Here is a 20,522-nt window from a genome sequence, read left to right as displayed (position 1 = left end):
TAAGTGTTCAGACTGATAAAGGATGGTTTATTTTCTTCATTTTAAATCTTATTTTTTCATGCTTTTCTATGAGTAAAAGGAGGACTTAAGAACTTGCATTTTAAAGTTGCTATCAAAGTAGCTCCCTGTGTATATTTGTAATACTCTTAGCTTCTAAACATTGACTTCTACAAGGAGAGTTTTTTTATAGTATATTTTATTGTTGGACCATGGCACAATTGCTGCAGTGAGGAATGCAGAAGGAAATGAAGTGCCATGGTTGTTTGTAACTGCAAGCTTATTCCTTCTAGAAGGTGACCTGCCTAGCTTTTACATTGTGTAGTGAGATGTGATTTGAATGCAATCCAGTTGAGATGCTACTTAGTTAAGATTTTATTCTGTGCGTGGCACTGGCCTTGCAAAACTGATACAGCCATGAACAAAACCACAAAACCAGGTTACATATCTCTATAAGGTAATTACAATTACATAGACACAGTAAAACATAATGAAAACAATATACATATGTAATAAAATACTAGACCTATACCATTTTGAAGACTTATGTAAACTGTAAATTTAAGGAAATTGTAGGAGTGCTGAGAAGTAAATCACAATCCCCAATAACCATTCATTCCCAATCTGGTTGTCTTGTAACCACCATAGTATTACTTTACAAACAAATAGCTAGAATGTGAAACTGGCACGCCTAAGAACATATAGGGTAATGAATCATTTTTGCTTGCCTCTAGCAACCTGAAATTTCATGAAAGGATGGTGCTTAAAAAGGTCTCCTAACTCTTCCCATGATGGTCTAATTCTGCAGTTTAAATGTAGTAACATTTTCACATTTGGAAGACTATGTATCACCTGTTCTCTCCTGCTGATGATTTCTCTACTATCTTCCACCCACCCCATTCCTTTTTTTTTCCTTCCGTATTCTGAGACTTTTATATGTATATCTGCATAGCTGCATTAAAGTCCTTTTAAATAATTCTATTAAAGCCTGAATTGTTGTTTTCTCTCAACCAGTACATTTTTGCTGTTTTTGTTTTAGTCTGTATTTAGGAAAAGGAAAATAAGCAAGATGGATGCAGCTGGTCAATGGCTGCTTGAGGGAGGTTGCTCTTACTATTGGGGGTGATATGTAACAGTAAACAGAACCAGCTGCTATTTAGCTGTGTAATTTACTACAGCATATATTATCTGCATGTAAAGAAGCACATATTCCATTTCGAGTTTGCATCAGAAACAGACCTCATTCCATACCCATTTTTTTCCTTTTGTACTCTTCAGAAGAATGTGGTAGACTAAACCATGTAACCGAGGAATGAACAAGTTTTTAGGGTGCGGTATTTACAGTGAACAGGCAGAATGAAGACCTGACCATAACTTGCAAAACATCTAATCCAGTTGAAAGGGTGTGTGTATTCACTTGGTGAATCAAGCTTACACTAGTGTGTCTCCTGGCTTCCAAAGTCATTTCATCATCTGGTACATGAGATAAAATACAGATGTTTTACTCTAGAAACACAGAGCTCAATCTCCATTATTTTATTTTTTTTTTTACTTTCTTGGCTTGCCCTGTCTTTTTAAAAAGCCTGGATAACAGACATGGTCTGTTTCATTATTTCAGACCTGGATATAACTTATTAATGATTCCTGATATGAGTTGAACTGTTTGCCCAGCAGAGTATACCTCCACAGTAAATACAATTTTAGAAAGTTGGATTTTTATAGAATGTTTTGGTTGTTGGGGCGTGTGCTCATAAAAATTCTGATCTATCATTTATCCTTGCATAAGAAATAGAAGTGAAAGCTTAAACATGGGAAAAAAGTGTATTCCACATTCACAAATGTTTGATCCTCACCTAGATGGACTAGTCTCTCAAATTGCAAAGAAAGTCAGACTCTGTGGTGGTTTCTTCATGACAGGCTCTGATGTGCTGCCCTTTAATTTATGTTAGCCTTGGAACCAAACAAAACAACAGTCTTTGTTTCCCCAAACTCACTTTATTCCATACGGTACGTCAACACAGTCACTAAAACCACAATGGAATCCACTGAATCCATGTGGCTGGAAGAGCCAAAGAGAAATGGCTTCATTATTTGTAAATACAGTTCAAGGTCTAATACCTCAACTCTCTGTTAGTAACATTTCTAAAGAAGAAGAGTAAATAGAAGGCTAATGTGGTAAAAGCTGATGTAAACTACTGGATTTGGAAATTTTGGCTATCTTCCTAGTTGCGTTGTCTTCCTGCATTGTCTGGAGCAGGGCATGTGCTGAGGATAAGCTTGGTGCGATCTCATCTTCATTCCCATGACAGGGGCGAGGTTGTTTATTTCATACTTGGCCCCCACGCCCAGCTCAATCCCCCGAAGTGGGAGGACTAATAATTGTCTGGCCTGTATTCTCTAATTAGATTCTTTAATTCAGCCCACTGAAGCTCAGAGGCAGCTCTGCCATGGTGCTGCACCAATGTAAATGTGTTGAGGACACTAAGCACCCAGTGGAAGAAGCATATATTGATAAACAGGCAGAGAGGATGAGAGCCAAAAGCCAGATTTCAGCCACAGTCTTGCCCACACTGGGCTGGTGAACAAACATGGAAGTATTCTAATATCCCCTGCAGAATGGACAAGCTTCTTGGACCATGCCCATGCTGCATGACAGGCTACCCTTAGAAACTGAGTTTGACAGCAAATGAGATGGAAGATCCTTATATTTTGCTAAGAAGAAATAACTCTGGAGAAAATCAAACTAGCTATAAAGAAGTTAAAGAACAAAAAAAGTAAACTGGGATAAAATGTTTGGAGATCTGTCCAGAGCAAGCAGTGAAAAACTTGGAAAGGTGCCATGACTTTGCACCCATGTATGAAAGAAAAAGTATTTTCTCTGTCCCCATAATCTTCTTTAAAATAAATAATGGAAAAGAGGAGGCCCTACAGAAATGCTTAAGAAGATCTGGAGAGGGACTATTGTTCCAGGCCTAGGGACTTTTTCTGTACAGGTATGCCAGCCAGCATCCTCACTGACAGTAAGTTTCAAGGAGTACAGATAGGTTTTCATTTTGTCCATTCTTGTACTGATCCTACAGCACTGTTGAACAAAGCAATAAAAGACAGTGGTTGCTTCTCCTAAATTTTATTGGTTTTCAGAAAGCTTGTGACAATGAGGAAAATAATTGTAACAGATAGTGAAACTCTGTTTCTTTTTCTTTTTTTATTTTTCTTTAAAAATTATCCACATATTTTGAAACATTATCAGGATGTAAAATGTAGTGCAGTCTCTAACTAGGAACTACCCTGTTGGTGTAATGTACTGCTAGAGTTAAATGTGGTTTTGTCCTGCTTGAATCCTTTCTTTTTTTTTGTAAAGGATCTTCAGCATTGAATGAGAATTTCAAATATAAATGGCACAGTTGGAAATCTGGACTCAGCTGATATTTGCCTCTTGAATGCATCCTCAAAAGAAATGAGTGAAAGAGTGATATTCTAGCCAAAAAGTCAACCATTTAGATTTTGTTGTTAATTAGCAAATGAAAATGACTGTTGTGAGAACCAGTTGATCCTACAGTATCTGAGCAAGAAACCTCACAAACTGTTGATAAGTGTAGTTTTCAGGGTGTAACTTCAGTAAAGACACTGACAACTTCATTAACATTTTGACTTGAAGGTTACTACCATTTGGAAGCCACCTGGTGAGAAAAGGCTCAAGACATCATGAAGTTCAACATCACTTTCTCAGCAGTTACATGGCACAGCTGCTGCCACACTGTGGGAATCCTAGCAAGTCTATCCAAGAGAAGGTGAGGAGCCTCCAGCCAGGTTCCCTGGGCTCCCATCACCAGCTGCAGCAGGAATTCTGTGACTTTGGAGCAGTCATTAATGTTCAAGCCAGTACAGCTCTGAGATGTATCTTAGAGTGTGAAATGCTCCTAAGTAAGATGTATTTTAACTACTGAAAGGAAGGAGAAATGGTATGCAAGATGCAGAGAAAGAGGTTTCACAGCACAGCAATGCTAATATATACAGAACTGCATCACCTGCCTGGTCAAAAAAAAAAAAAAAATTGATAATGAGTCACCTTATTTGACAGCATGAGGAAAAGATAACCGATAGGTAGACCAAACTATAGATGTGCTTCTTCCATGGCATTGATGTAGAGTCTTCAACTGAAAAAATACTTACTCATATGGATGAAACACAAGGAAATGCATGGAGGAGACCAACTTCCTATTAGTACTTCTCCTTTTTAGGTCTCTCCAATCTTTTTCTGAGGTGAAGAAATGTTATTTCTTTTGATACAACATTTCTCCGTAGATAGGCAATGAATAGAAATGGTCAATATTTTTTCTGAAAATATTTGTTAGTATATTTTAATTTTTAATGCAGGGTCATACAGATCTAAGGATAGTCATTCTTTGATGTGTTTGAATCAAATAAAGACATAGGAATCAGAAGAAAATTTGTATTTGATAGAAAAATAAAGCTGAAAGGGACCCTAAGTAATCTAGTCTCTTGCTCCACTCAATAAATGTCCCTGTCAGATGCTTTTCCTATGGTCTTAAAGGCCACTAGTGATGGAAATCCCCAAATCTCCTCAAAGATTCTACTATTACTCCATTATTCCACTTGAAAATCCTCTTTTTTCCAATGCCAAATCTAAAACTCCTTTTCTGCATTTTAACTCCTATTTACTGCTCTTAACAGAGACCCGATCTATTCCATTCTTCATTGTGATTGTGTTCCTCTTAGCTTTCTCATTTAGTCCCAAGCCGCTCATTTATCTCAACATTTCAACGTAAATAATTTTTTTCCGTAGATTTCTGGTAATCCTCACCGTTTCCTCTCTAATCCGTCCACTTCTTTCCTTAAACACGGTGCCTAACTGAACGTATTATTCCAGCTGATGCTTTACAACTATAAAGAGAGTGAAAGGATTACATGACACTGACTTTTCTCTTTGTTTACAGTGATCAGCAAAGCAGCTATTGAAACTCTAGAGGAAATTTTACCCTTTGTTGGAGGGTATGGTGTACATACAATTAAAAAGTGCCACTTGCAATCCTAACTATTGAGATTCCATGTGCTGCACAAGTTTCACTTGAAAAGAATGAATATTCATAGCAAATGAGTTTTAATTTGTGTGATGGGTACTAAATTCACCATTAGCACTGCCTCATTTGGTAATATAACCTATTCAATTATACTTTATATAACTGACATAATGGGAAAGACAAATATTCTACTATGTACTTTTCATTTAACACTTTCTTAAGAAATTTTTGATAGTACTGGGATGCATTTGAAGATGCTTATGAAGGAAAATAATTTAAAAAATTAATACAAATCATTCCTTTCAACAGCTTTAGATTTTAAAAGCATTTTCCTTCCAAATGCCTTTTTTTTTTTTTTGGAACAGAGAATTGTTTTTACGATGCTATATATGAGGGCACCAATAAAGAATGAACTATTTTGTGAAGATGGTGGAAATGGCCAAGGTCGGACAAGAACTGCAGAGTGTAGTTCTACAGCCTGTGTTTGGTCCCTTAGATGGTGGCGAACGCCTACACTGGGAGGGGAAGGGAAAAGAAGAGAGCTTGCTTTTAAACACACACTACACACATGCAGAGACGCATATTTGTTTATCTTCCATTTCCTCCAACTTACACTCACTTCTCTGTAGGGAATCAATAGCCACAAAGCTGGTCTAAAACATAGCCTATAAGGCTCTGCAGTACTTTAGATAAGGAACTCCTAGTACCTTAATCCATTATCTATCTTTTTCATATTTTTATCTTTTATTTTTTAATTTTTTATCTATCCATATAAGATAATTCCCAGATAAGGAACACCTAAGTTGTATTAAAATGTCATGCTATTTGCAGGAAGTTGAATTTCACTCTGTGAAACCAGTATTTTTGGTCAGTATATTTTTAAAATGACAATGAGTTTGACGAAGTGCAGTTTCACTCAAGCTGCAAGATCTTGATATCCTATTTCTAAAATCTTTAGTAGTCTTCAAAGAAACAGAAAAGATTAAGGGATCTGTTGCAACTTACCACTCCAGAACTTCCCATTGGGTGGAGAATTTCTCGGATTCAGACACTGCCCACTAAATAGCTGGAAACTGTTTTTGCACCCAGTACAGTTCTGATAGCTGTACCCAACACACGTCGCACAGCTCCTGTGACAAGGTTCGCATTCTCTAGAGATGTCATCAGTGAAGAAGCCATCTCCACACTCAGTCACACATGTGCCATCTGCAACAGAAACAGAGCCTGACATCATGGTGTCTACTGACCCCTGTCAATCCTGACAAGGAGGTACCTCAGCTATAGCATCTCTCTGTCTCCAGCAAGAAATGGTTTGAGAAAAAAAAGAGTATATAAGAACTCATGAAACCTTTTGTAGCTATATAAACTCTAATTTTTTAGCATAAAACCTAAATTCTGCTCAGTTGCTTATGCAGACTTCACGAACTTCAAACCAATCTGCACTTAAATTTATATCTAGGTGGGTTTTCATCCATATCCTAAATCCTGGCACATACAATCTTATGGAAGTCCAAATCTGGGTAAAAAATTTATGGCTGAATCCCAGTGATTATACTGGCCCAATATAAAATCTAAGTTCAAAACTCCCTAAGATTGTTAGATATATAAAAATTTTGAGGATTGGCTGAATCTCTAGTTTCTGGTGAATATAGAGCTAAACTCAGGTTAATCTGATTCAGTTTAAGGATTGGCATGCTGCAGCAAAACACCTAGAAGTTGTTACACTGATAGCTTTTTGAGCTTCCTCCAATTTCAATTAAAAAAAAAGGTAGACCACCAGCTCACCTCAGGTTGTGATCACAGTTTTCCACGAGTATGATGCTTTTGTACTCCACTACCAGGCACCTTCAGCAGGCAATGCACAAGAATACCATAACCTCAGGATTTTCTGTGATTTGTATTTGACACCATGTCTGAACTGGACCTGCCTGATTTATGGCTTCATAATAAAGCTAAGAGATTCCTAATTTTGTGTGAATCTGATGTGGAATTTAGTGAGTTTAACTGAGCTCGTTTCAGAGTGTTTAAGACTTGTTACTTTATGTGGACTTGAAAGTCAAACTAAAACTAGACTTGCAAATAGTAAGGAAACAATTTAATGTCTTTCTGTGAGTTAAACCTCCCCTTCCTTTCACAAAGTCTGAATCAAATACAATATTTTTTATATTTTCCCAAAAGAGTGGAAATGCATTGAAAACAAAACTTAAAAAAAAAAAAAAAGTACGAATATGTAGTTGTCCTGATTTCTGCTGGACTAGAGTTATTTTTTTTCTAGTAGCTGGTATAGTGTTACATTTTGGATTTAGGATGAGAATAATGTTGATAACACACTGATGTTTTCAGTTGTTGCTAAGTGGCATTTGTACTAAGTCAAGGATTTTTCAGCTTCTCATGCCCAGTCAGCAAGAAGGCTGGAGGGGCACAAGAAGTTGGGAGGGGACACAGCCAGGGCAGCTGACCCAAACTAGCCAAAGGGGTATTCCATACCGTGTGATATCATGCCCAGTATATAAACTGGGGGGGAGTTGACCAGCAGGGAGGATCACTGTTTGGGAACTGACTGGGCATCAGTTGGCAAGTGGTGAGCAATTGGATTGTCCATCACTTGTTTTGTATATTGCAATTCTTTTATTATTATTATTGCAATTTTATTATTATTATTATCATTATTTTCTTCCTTTCTTTTCTATTAAACTGTCTTTTATCTCAAACCACAACTTCTACATTTTTTTCTGATTTTTTTCCCCCATCCCACTGGGTTGGGGGGGAGTCAGCGAGCAGCTACGTGGTGCTTAATTGCTGGCTGGGGTTAAACCACAACAGTAGTCAAACATATGAGCCCATTGAACCAAATGGCATCAATGGCTAACATAACCACCTTATGTTAATGCAAAGGACCTGATTCTGCAAAGTGCTAACTCCCCTCAGCCTCCACTGTCTGCCATAGAAGAGATTAATGAATTTGAGAAGTTGGGTCCAGACTCCTTCTCTAAAGAAAAAGTCTGAAATACTTTTGTGTATATGCCATACTTGGTACTTTGCTTACCTGAGAGATAAAAGCCTTCCTTACATGAGTCACACTTGTCCTTGTCACAGCTATCACAGTTGCTAGGACACTCTCTACACTGCAGAGAACTTTCATCTCTGTAAGTATTTTCTGGGCAGTATTTAAAGCAATGCTGCTTATACCTGTAAGATAAAGTAGAACATCATTAGTAAGTTTATTTTGAGGTCATTGAGTTTGTTTTCTGTATGTTTCTAAGTATGGTAATGGTAAAGCTCTATTCTCATCCTAATGAACAGAAATGATTCCTCTAATGAAGGATTCAAAGTGTATTTGTGGTAATGTTACTTATTCAACTGGCAAATATTAACAAGTCATGTTTTCTAATCTTAGGGTTCTTAAGTAAAACTAATTTGATTTTCTTTTTAAATGTAGGCACAAAAATGAATGCATGCTTAATTAGAAATTACTATATTGTGTTTGTAAAGAGCTGTTTGCTTGTAAAAATATATAATCCAATACCAAAGATTGAATAGCCTTTTTATCAACATTTTCTTTTTGTCACGGTAATTTTTACAGAGATCTCTTAATTGTTCTTCTTTTCCCTCTGTTTAAGTTAAACTTTCAATTAATCTATGTATTTTTCCCTTTGCTTAACTTCCTTACATTTTTAAGTGTTTCTGCTGAACTGCAAATACCAGAACTGGATGCAATATACTAAGAGCATACTAGCTGCAAATCCAGAGGTACCGTTTAACTTTTAGACCCGTTCTGTTTCAAATTCCTCTCTTCACATATGCAAAGTTCACATCAGTCCATAAGTTTTAAAAGGCCTTGATAGTGAGCGATTGGCTAGTTTTTCAGCACTTCCTGAGCCTTTTTTCTGAAGTTACTGTTCTGAGATAGGCAGTACTTAAAAGGAATGGAATAACGTATACAGCACAGCTCTATGTAGTGAAGCACACATTTTTGCTTTAGAAAAATGTATAGTGTTGAAAAGCTATACAGCTATACTTACATATAATAGTCCTGCATGCATGTTATACACATTCTTGGCTCACCTGAAATTAAAAATGTGAAATTATGTAAATAATATTCAGAGTTAAAACCAGAATGCTAAAAAGAATTGTTGCTACACCATTTTTTATATTAATATTTCTTACATTAAAATCACTACAGCCATAACTAGAATATTATTATCTCTGAATCTCTGTTTACATTTTTTGGAGATAAACTATTCCACAGTCAGGTCCTGGCCTGTATTTTCGCAGTGACTTGTTACTTTGGAGTCCTCAGCATAAGGTACCTAGAAGGTTCTGAGTGCTTAGGAAGTGCTGGTCTGAAAAGCAGAACCTTCCCAGGAGCTTAGGTTAGGCAAAATGAACTCTTAAAGGGAGACTCTAAGTTAGCCAAATCCATAGTTTCACCCTATTTCTTTATTTTTTGCAGAGATAAGTTAAAAAGATTTGGCACCTATAAAAGCAAACTTTTCAAAAACATGTAAGTAATCAGTTTAATCTTAAAAATCCTGAGCTAGACCAACACCTTTCTATGTGGGGGGTGGTGGATGGGTGGGGGCTTTTGGGTAAACTTTCTCATGATAAAATTAATTTTTGCATTCAAAAATTTTGTTGCATGAACAGAAAAAGTTCAAAACAAAAAACTTAAAACTGTTACAATGATGAATATGGCTTTGTGCTCACACGAAGAGAAGAATATTTTTTGTAACCTTCCATTATCTTCTATTAGCTTTCTACTTCTTTCACCTTACTCAAATATCCCAAAGGGAGCAGAATGGAAGGAAACAGAACAAGCTGGGCAAATGTATTCATAAACTGTTTTACTATGAAATGCCTATAAATTATTTTTGATATTAATAGAACTCATAAGGCAAAATTTTCACTGAGTCCGTTTGAACTGTGTCTACAATAAATCACACTTTACACATGCAAACTTGTTAGGCAACATGCACTTGGTTTTGCAAGTAGTTCTAGCAATTTATTTATGAGGTGTAAAGTTTTACTCAGAAATGCTGCAGATCTGTGAAAATATTCTCTTTACTGTTTAGAGCACAAACAGAAAGAGCAATCATCTGATCTAGTATTATTTCTATTAGATTTTATGTTGACAGGAAATACTCTTAAAATATGAAAATATTTTCTCTGAAGTCTTCCTTTACTTCCAGATAAAAGACATGTGGTTTGTCCAGGACTTCTTTTTGAATGATTTCTGAAACTCTTAATATTGTTTCTGAATAAGGACATTTCCTGAGATTTTTTTTCCCCGAAATAATTTGTGTGGTTTTTTTAACTTACAGTGTTTATATAGCATTGTTAGGAGCCAGGTTGATATGATGATAAATAAGTGTACTTATACCTTTTGAAAATTATTTTAGTATTGGCACATACAGTTCTTATGCTTCATTAATTCGAAGAATAGAGTACACATCAAAGAGACATTGTTAAAATTGCTGGGGTTGCTTGCAGCTTTAGTAACGAACTCTCCATGTACTTTCTGGCTTTTATGAAGAAAGGACTCTTTCCCCTCTTGCCTGTGGGAGGTTCTAATGACATTTTTTTTTCCTAACTGCCCTCTCAGTTCTGCCTGTATGGATGACTATCTATATAGCTCAATTTGAGACAGATCTCAGCAGTAATTGCAAACAAACACACAATGTCTGGTTGTCCTCTGGAAAGAGATTAGAAAAATTAAGTATTAAGTAAAGACCACGTATTTTGAGTTGGTTTAGGATCTAAGAGAAAGTATCTAGGAACAAATGGGTAGAAATAGTTTGTTTAGATTGTGGATTGGAAAACATATTGTGGAGAGAGCAAAAAAATGTATCACAAATAGCACTTGCATTCTGCTGCTTACACAAAGTTTAGACAGAAGTGGTAATAGTAAATACCTTGTTTGAAGGCCACAAATTTCATATGAATAGCTGGTTTGCTGTATTTCACTTGGGAATGCACTGAGTCTTTCTTCAAACCTAAGATTTTGGAGGTGGGGGGAGAATTTCTTGACAATTTTGCAAAATGAAAACATGCAGTCATTGGGCTAGTGTGGCTGAAGTTAATTTGCCAATTTGTCTACTATACTATGTTATTTATCAACCCTTACTGAACCATTGTTCTTTCTCGTAAAGACATATCCACTAAATAGAAGCTCTACCACCTTCTCTACTTAGTCATAGTTTCTGAATTTAAACTGTTGAGGAATAATGAACATAGTTTAGAAAGGAATGCAAAGAGGGCAACTGTCTGATAGCAGGCAGAGAGAAAACTAAATATGGAACTATTCCTGCAATAGCGAATTTGATATTTAACACATGCTATGTTTCCAAAATCTTGGAAATTAATTATAAGAGTTAACTAAGTCTAGGGAATTTTGTGGATATATATGTGCAGTTCTTCAACAGTGGGTCCTTTAAAATCTGCCACAATCAGTTCTTGGACTAGCAGTAACAAACATCCTATATTCACTGAGACCTTAACTTGCCCATAAAATAATGAGATCTCTATGGCATAAAGTGTGTTGGTTGGTATGTCATGCTCCAAAAGACTTCTTGTCGTGAGAACTGCTAATATTTTATCTATATTTTACAGTTTCCATTTGCATTGATTTCCACTATTTGAGCCTATGCTACTGTTTTGAAGACAGAAACAAAAGTGATCTTGATAGCAATGGAAACAACATTCAACCAATTTTAAAATATAAGGCCTCAGACACAAACAAGTCGTCTGTGACTTTCTCTTAGACAAGTAAAGATCATCTACAGTTAATAGAAAAAGTAATTTGGTTTCTTTCCTTGTCTGTAATAAACTGATACTCCTGTTCCCTCCTCCCCCCCCCCCCCCCCCCCCGCCTTCTCAAGCACAATACATTTGGAGTGCTGCTATGTTATAACACAGAATAGGTACGTGCAATGATTAAATATTGGTCAAGCGCCAAACATTCATGCATTCTGTTGGAACTCTCCGATTTGAAATGAATTAGTGTTTTTTTCTACTCTGGGAGGGAAGTATGGGCATTAGTGTTACAAGCATAGCATTGTTGTGCTGGAAAGGTATTTTTGCTCAAATATGTAGAGGAACACTGTAAGTGATTTTTTTTTGTAGTATTACTTACTGTAGAGACTTAATGGAACAGTTATTACATAAATTCATCTGTATTAAAAATGCGCTCCAGAGCATTTTGGAAATCCTTGTCACTGTTTCACTATGTTTGAATGTTCATGGTATTTAGACAGATCCTAATTCTGGAAACTTTACATGGCTAGCCCACTGTACTTTTGAGTAGCACTTACTCAAAGTATCCCATCTAATTAGACCCAGATCTTGCAATGACTTGTATGCATGCTTGACTTCTTTATCTACAGTGTACAATAAAGCTGGGAGTTGAAGTTAAGTGCAAGGGTACATTTTGCAGGATCTGTATTTACACTGTAAATTTTATTTTAGCTTCCTGTTTTGTTTATGAACTTTTTTAAAAATTATATTTCTTGAACTACTTATTGGCTAAGCTGCGAGCCTAGAATGTGCTGAATACACTCAACTTCTTTTGCATTCGGGAGAAGTTCAGGATATTCACTGCCTGTGACTTAATGCCTGGTTTACCTTTCTTTTCCAGTTGAATTAAATACAATGACTGAAAATGATTTTATATTACATTGCAGTTTTTCTTTAAGGGCCAGCCTGCAGTAGTTGTTTAATTTCAACAGTTACTGCTAGATTTTATTTGCCTTTTACATTCCCCTGAACAATAATTTACCATAATCTAAAAAAAAGTACTATAAATTGTAATATATCACCAACAAGAGTAATTATATATTTTAACTACCTTAGACCACTTTTTTCTTTAGTTTTTATGGCATCTCAATTAAAATAACTGAAATGTATGATCCAAATATAATAAGATTTTTGACTAGACATGGGCCCAGCTGAAACCTTGGCTGTCAGTAAGCCTTAAAAATGAAGATTTCTGTTGTGGAATCAAGGCGTCTGGTTTGGATCTTCCAGTTTGTGTAAGAAGGTATTTGTTTGCCTGTGTCTTTTTTGTTGGGTTTTCACTTTTTTTCCTTTTTCTTTTTCTTTTTTTTTGTGTGTGTGTGTGTTTTGTCAGTAAATCAGCTTCATCTTCTTTCTTCTGATTTCTGACATTATAATTTATTTTGACAAGTCATATTGCCCTGAAGTGGGACAAAGAAGAGATTGTGAATTCTAACCGAGGAAAGAGCTAGATTCTGCTGTCAGTTAGATTTATGGGGGGGGGGAAATGGCATCACTATTTGCTTTGGCCAAAAAGTATAACTTTGGTTTAGCCAAGATATTTAATGAATTAAAATTATATATATTTTTAAGGCATAAAAGAAAAAAATACTTTGAATAGACTTAATCTGTTCCAAAAATATAATTTTACTAAAATTACCACTATTTAGTTTTTGTTTTTATGTTTTTTTGTTTTAAATTAAAGCTACCTTTAATTAGGATGAAAATGAGACAAATAAAACAAAAAAATGTTTTGAGTGTTATTCTTGCTGTAAAGCTGGTTAACTTAAAAAATTCACACAGCTCTAATCTCAATTACCTTACTCTAAAAGAGGAATAATGTCAATTGCTGTTATTGTATTTCACTGACAAAATAAAGGGAATGAGGCATATTTTCCTGTTCAAATAAGGATTTTAATATGTTGTAGTTAGAAGTATAAATGAAGTGCAGATAAGATGAACTGAAACCAAAGATTAACATTATAATATGCATTACCTGAAATAGTTCCATTGTTTATATGACTGAGGTGAAATATTGATAAATACATAAATACTTGTATGTATGTTGATAAATGCGTCAAATTTTGGGACAGATTTCACTGAGGGAAGGTTATGAGATCAGGAAACTTTAAGGAACAGAAAATTTTTAAAACTGACTTAAAAATTAAATATTGGGTCAGAATGCTCTAGTCTCTCACCAGACATAGTTGACCAGTGCTGTAGTGAGATTTACACAGCACGTGAAGCTCCAAAATGTGATATCAGCCAGAGAAGTTATTGCTTACAGGGCTACAAAGAACTAGTGGTTCATTCTTACTCCTAGTAAAATAAAAGGTAGGCATACTTCAACAGAAATGAAATCAGGACATCAGCAGTACTATCTAACAATTAAGAAAGGGCATTCAGTTTATTTGTCTTAGATTTTATTCTATCACTGGGATGTTATGTTATATTTTGTTCTTACTCTACTGGCCATTGTTTTTACCTACTAAAATCTCAGTGTGATGATTTCAAGAACCATGAAAGATGCATATTACTAAAACTTAACTTTGTGTGTTGAGGTGCATTTTCTGAACACACTTATTATGCTGAGATGGCCCCTTATGGTTGAATAGTTTCTTACTACATAGGTAGTTCCTCTGAGTGAACAGCATTACCCGAAGAGTGCTCTCTTATAAGCAAGAATGCAGACTGTGGGCCAGAGGTCCTAAGTTTACACCACAGACATCAGTGCAGGTTTTACCACTAATTTGAACAGCTGGATTCTGCTGGTCCTCCATTAACAAAACATATTTATGCAGGAAGGACTCACATGGGAAACATCTTCTCTATATGGGGAGAATCCAAGATTTGCACTGCTACAGTCAATAAGTGGTTTCATAATACAATTGCTTATTTGAAAGATCAAGACCTTGAGCTTTAGGCTGATATAAACCCAAAGAACTGAAACAAGTACATATTGAGGTAGAGTTGCTTGACAAGAGAAGAGAAGAGAAGAGAAGAGAAGAGAAGAGAAGAGAAGAGAAGAGAAGAGAATAGTTCCAGTTAGAAGGGACCTGCAAGGATCATCTAGTCCAACTGCTTGACCAATTCAGGACTGCCCAAAGGTTAAAGCATGTTATTGAGGGCATTGTCCAAATGCCTTTTAAACCCTGGCAGGCATGGGGCATTGACCACCTCTCTAGGAAGCCTGTTCCAGTGTTTGAGCACCCTCTTGGTAAAGAAATGCTTCCTAATGTCCAGTCTGAACCTCCCCTGGTGCAGCTTTGAACCATTCCCATATGTCTTATCACTGGATCCCAGGGAGGAGATCAGCACCTCCTTCTCCATGTCCCCTCCTGAGGAAGCTGTAGAGAGCAATGAGGTTGCCCCTCAGCCTCCTTTTCTCCAAACTAGACAAACACAGAGTCTTCAGCTGTTCCCCAAATGACATGCCTTCTGGCCCTTCCACCAGCTTTGTGCCCTCCTCTGGACACATTCAAGGACCTTCACATGCTTCTTAAATTGTGGGGGCCAGAACTGCAGACAGTACTCGAGGTGAGGCTGCACAATGCCAAATACAGCGGGATAATCACCTCTTTTGACCGGCTTGTTATACTGTGTTTGATGCACCCCAGGATGCGGTTTGCCCTCCTGGCTGCCAGGGCACAGTGCTGCCTCATACTGAGCCTGCTGTCAACCAGCACCCCCAGATCCCTTTCTGCAGGGCTGCTCTCCAGCCATTCATCTCCTAGTTTTTACTTGTTTCCAACGTTACTCCATCAAAGGTGCAAAATCCAGCATTTCTTGGTGATTATAAAAAAACAAAGTTCTGGCAGAGGCACCAGTCTTGGAGTCAGGTGTTGATGTCCTGGGCTCACCTGTTTCTTCCAGTGTCTGTCCCCTTTACTGGGAGGATTGAGGAAAACACAACTTGTGCTCCTGAATCCTTCAGCATTCTTCCCAGGATCCTGAAATCTCTTTTGATTGAGCTTGGTCCTCTTGTTGAAACATCACTGGTACCCACTTGAAAGAGCCGGAGTAGGTAATAATTTGAAGGCTGTACTAACCTCATCAGTTTTCTGGTGACATCTCTGATCTGGGCCCCAGGGAGGCAGCAAACTTTCCTGAAAAGAGGGTCTGGTCTGCAGATGGTTTAGATTATGTTTGTTTTAATGTATTTGTTCTTCAGTAAGTCCAGCAGAATGATTCAGCAGCTAACATTTCGTTACTGTTTTGATTCATGAAGCTCCTGAACTGCAAATTGTTGAAGGAGTAGCAATACATGCTTTGTTTGTCTTTGTAATTTTAGGAGTACATTCACTGTTTGGTCAGTGGCTACTGAGCTAGACAAACCTTTGGTCTGATCCAGTATTTTTCTTCTGTGCTCTTATTTCTACAGAGAACTCTAAACTAAAATCTGGAGTATTCTGTGTTTGCAGAACGCATGGTTCAATCTCATATCTTAAGTTTTTCCAGTGACTTGCCCCAAGCCTGGATTTTAGTCAGGAACTAATTTTCTTTCTCAGAGAAAGAAAAATTTCAAAGACAGAATGTTTTCTTTAATACATACATCTTGTACCTTCAGTGTGCAAGGAAATTTTCTTTTACCTATACTCTAGAAAAGACAACATCCTCTAATGTAATGTTCTGCCTACACTGAAATGTCAGTACTGAAAATCAGAGAAGAACAGTTTCAACTCTTGCTGGGCATTGTTTTTGCACAGGTTGCATATTCTCACTCCAGAAGCCTGTAGAAACAAGTCCTCTTATCTGCAAATATAAAACCTATTCTGCAAGATTAACCTCTTGAGGAAGATTTACTCTGAGATAAAAAAGGATTCTTATCATAATTTTCTCTGGCATTTTGAAAGCCAAGGTCTATTCATCATCAGGGAAGGTTTGAAGAAATGAAGTTTTCCTTTGTGTTTCTTAGGTTGCTATGGGAACCAGATCACTCTTCACTCATTAATCATGAGCACAACTGCCAGAATTGCAATCTGTATCTGTAAGCTTGAGTCTGTTCACAGTGATGCCCTTTTAACTATCTCACAGGTTCCTTAAATCTTCTCCAAATACCTTTTCTCTCACTCCCACTGCCTTACAGACTGTATTTTCCCCCCATCTCACTGTGTATAATGGATCTCGTGGATCATTTGGGTGTTATTTAGTCTCACTTCTGCCTTTATATCTGTATGTTTGTACTGATACATTGTAACCCAGACCAAACTAAACAGTTAGGTTCTAGATGACTTTTGAGAGTTGCTCAGGCTTTACCTTGCTAAAAACACTTAGGCCTAAATGCCTATTTTTCTCAGGGACACTGCTCCTTGGAGTTGCTCAGTGTTTGTCTCTTCTGTAACGTAGCTTTGAAAGAGAAAAGTACAATGGCTATTCTGAACATTCTTCACTCTGCACCCTCACTGAGGAGCACTTCATTCTCAGTGTTAGCTTTTGAAAATAGTCCTGGTGCAAAGGTTGGAAAAGCCACCTAATGCTACTCTCTGCAGAAACGTGCATGGGTCAAAAGGCGATATACATGGTATTTTGCTACATGGAGATGAAGTAATCTCTGGGAAGCTGTGAGTATTCATATCATAACATGCTGTACTTTCACAAGCTGGGTGAGGTGAGTGGAAGTGAATCAGTGAGTAGGTGAGTAAGAATTGGATCAGGAATGTGTGGCTTCATGGGAGGACACTGGCAGAAGGCAAATAAATTGGGAGAATGCCTGACTTTCACAATCCATTCTGAGAGGAAGACCTATCCTTCTGTTGATTCCTATGAATTTATCAATGATCCATTTGAGCTCCATGTGTTGCAAATATTTAGCTCCTCAGTGAACTAGGTGCTCATATTTAGCATTATTGGTTAATGGTGTGGCAGTTTCTGCTTGTGAAGTATACATATGCAAGTCAATAGATATCAGAGAAGTTTATCGCTTACCACCTTCATAAGTATTCATATTTTGTGTCTGTTCGTTAGGTAGGTGCAAAAGGGCAAATGCAGATTTTATTATCAGAAAGAGAGCGAGAGCTAGAAGTGTTTGAGAAAACACTTTGGTCCATGTGTTGTATTTTAGACATATAAATGAGAGCCAGGATTGTTATGTTCTTGCATTGTATTAACTCTGAAATTCTCTTAGAATAATTAGTTTAAGTGGCTCAAATTCTTCAGTTTTACCTTATTTTTTTTCTCTTGTCCTCAGTGTCAGTTTATAGCTGACTGCTTTCTAACAGGTAAGTTTGACTCTGAAGAGTTTCTGAAACTCATTACAGTTTTAAGAGTCTGGAGAAAATATTAGTGGTATTCTGAAGTGATCTAAATCTGTGACTAAGTGAACTCACACTCAGACGTGGAAGGTAGATGCTGCAATTGCACAAAGAAAATCCTCCTCCTTAATGACATTGCTTCAGCAGAACTTTCTTTTTCAAAAGTTGCCTTTGCAGAGGAAACTGGATTTAATTTTGTAGACTTCATGGTGTTTTCTGGTGCCCACCAGAAGACAAGTCATCAAAATTTAATCATGGCCTGATGGTCAGAGGTAATGAAAACCCACAATGCCCATGGATCTATCTGCATCAGAGGGAGAAATAATAGCTCATTGCTGCTCTAGAAAGTAGGCCTAGAGTGTTCAAAATTGGGTTATCAGAACTGAGGTACCAAAATCATAAAGATAATCTTGGAAGTGTGAGCTTGAAATTTATTCAGCACAATTTCTTAGACACTTCATCTGTCCAATTTTGTGTTTGCATTTGCTTGCACAGCAGTAGGAATGTATTTGAAGCTTGTAAGAATTTAGGATTAAACATACATATTGAAGTCGCCCTTAAGACTTGACTTGTCTTTGGCTCTCACTTCAGATTTCAATGCCTGTGCAAGAGTCTGCCTTTCAGATCTCATGGGATGCTGTGCACTTGAGCATGTCAATTGGGTTAGTATGGCAGCAAGCAGAGGCAGATGCATTCGAGAGCATGTGGGCAGAAGAAGGTAGGGAGGTGAACCCTGCTGTGCACAGCCATTGTTTTGACACTGTGTACACAAAGCCATAGATCCTTTTGGGATTAGTGCTGTCTAAGGCAATTTTCCTGTTACGTATCCCAGGACTTGACAGTGTCTACAGGCAGAATAGTGTCTGTGAGCATTAAAGATTCTTTATCTCCTTAAAATATAAGCAGCTTCTGAATTAATGAAGTGAATCAGAAAGAAAAGTATCGCCTGAATTTAAAAGAAAGCATCATCTGTATTTAAACTACAAAGACTTATCTGTCCTTGATTAAGCCTCTCTGACATTTCCTATCTTTGCTCTTAGACCTTCAATGTAGATACAGTAAAGATATATTGCCACACTGGAGCCCTAAAACAAAACCAGGTCCAAACATGGAGGGAAACAGACAGATTTTACTTCACTCCCTGAGGATCCCAGAAAATATTACAACACTGTCAATCTTCTACCTCAGTATCCTCATGCCTGGTGACCAATAACCTGCAGTGTTACTTACTGGGCAGGTTTTACATTCTTCTCTGAAATGTCTGACATGGGATGTAAAGTATCAAACCGATATAAAAGTATGATACCTCTGTCTTAATCTGTCTGTAGGTTCACTACTGATCAAGAAGAGAGATTTCCCACACAGTCTGCCTCCATTACTTGCTCTATTCTGCTGGTACCTGGCATCATGCCAAAAGAGAGTAATTAATTTTCTTGCCTGCACAAAGCAGGACAACATTGCCCAAGACTGCAGGAGGCGGTTTGATCTATTCTTTGGTTCCCTGTGAAAAATTTCTTTGGCCAAAAATTCAGGCTAGTAGGAAAACAGGCAGTTCAGTTATCTTAATTAACGTATATAGCCCTCCTTAAAACTAGATCTGTGTCTACAAAAAAAGAAAAAAAATCAATTAAACTTTGTAATTTGTAGGCAGTAAGAGAATCACTTGCATTTCATTGCTCTCAGTTTACAATGTAATGTCACTGTGGTCTGATACTCCTTTTTAAATTCATACAGCTTCTATAAGTGACGCTGCACTCAGTATAAACCAAAGTAGTTAATTATTTTTCTCTCTTACAGTATATATTAAAGATCTCAAAGCACTTCAGAAAGAGCAGGTGCCTGATGATTTTTTGCAAGAGAATTGTCTTAAGTCCTTTGCAGATCCATAAGTATGCACAAAATGTATCTGCATTTGTATATGAATAACTACTTTTCAGTATGTGAGCTATACAATTTTGATTCCAATTGCTATGATTACTACATTTTGCTTCCTCCTTTTTTTTAAATAGACCATTCCCCAGAGCTTTCTGCTGTACTTCTAGTAGAAATGTTCATAGCATTGGAATGCTTTTCCTACTCCTGCTCTACAGTTCTTACTCAGATTAAATTCCTCAGTGGTGTTGAAAGGAAGATAGGACAAAGAGAGACTGTGAAATCATGCAGCATTTGCTTAATTTTAAAAAAAGAGTCCGTATAAAGACCATAAATATGAGAAACTAAATGTATCACATTCCATATTTTCTCACCTTGAAATTTTACTATTTTAAGTTATTTTTATGGCAGTGTAATTTCTTTACAGCTTTCAAAATAATCCATTTCTTCTAAGAGACAGGGAGTTCAGCTGTTTTTTTTTTTTCGGAAGTCTCTCTATATATCAATTTTCTGATAAGATATGAGAAACATATTACTGTACTAATCTATGAATTAAGTTATTGCTATGAGAAAACTCATTGAATATTAA

General features: G+C 36.8%; 1 protein-coding gene across 1 annotated transcript in view; it reads right to left on the bottom strand.

Annotated features, from left to right (window-relative positions):
• Positions 1–20,522, bottom strand: part of PCSK5 (proprotein convertase subtilisin/kexin type 5) — a 261,404-nt gene that overhangs the window by 18,702 nt on the left and 222,180 nt on the right. Inside the window, exons 25-27 of the mRNA XM_030004192.2 lie at positions 9,062–9,104; positions 8,086–8,228; positions 6,045–6,245 (exon numbers count right to left, since the gene is read on the bottom strand). Of these exons, the coding sequence (XP_029860052.1) occupies positions 6,045–6,245; positions 8,086–8,228; positions 9,062–9,104 (387 nt within the window). The remainder of the gene's footprint in view (positions 1–6,044; positions 6,246–8,085; positions 8,229–9,061; positions 9,105–20,522) is intronic.

This window comes from Aquila chrysaetos, chromosome Z (assembly GCF_900496995.4).
Source record: "Aquila chrysaetos chrysaetos chromosome Z, bAquChr1.4, whole genome shotgun sequence".
Taxonomy (NCBI): Eukaryota; Metazoa; Chordata; class Aves; order Accipitriformes; family Accipitridae; genus Aquila; species Aquila chrysaetos.
The sequence above is the reverse complement of the archived record's forward strand: the minus strand, read 5'-3'. Positions and strand labels throughout refer to the sequence as shown.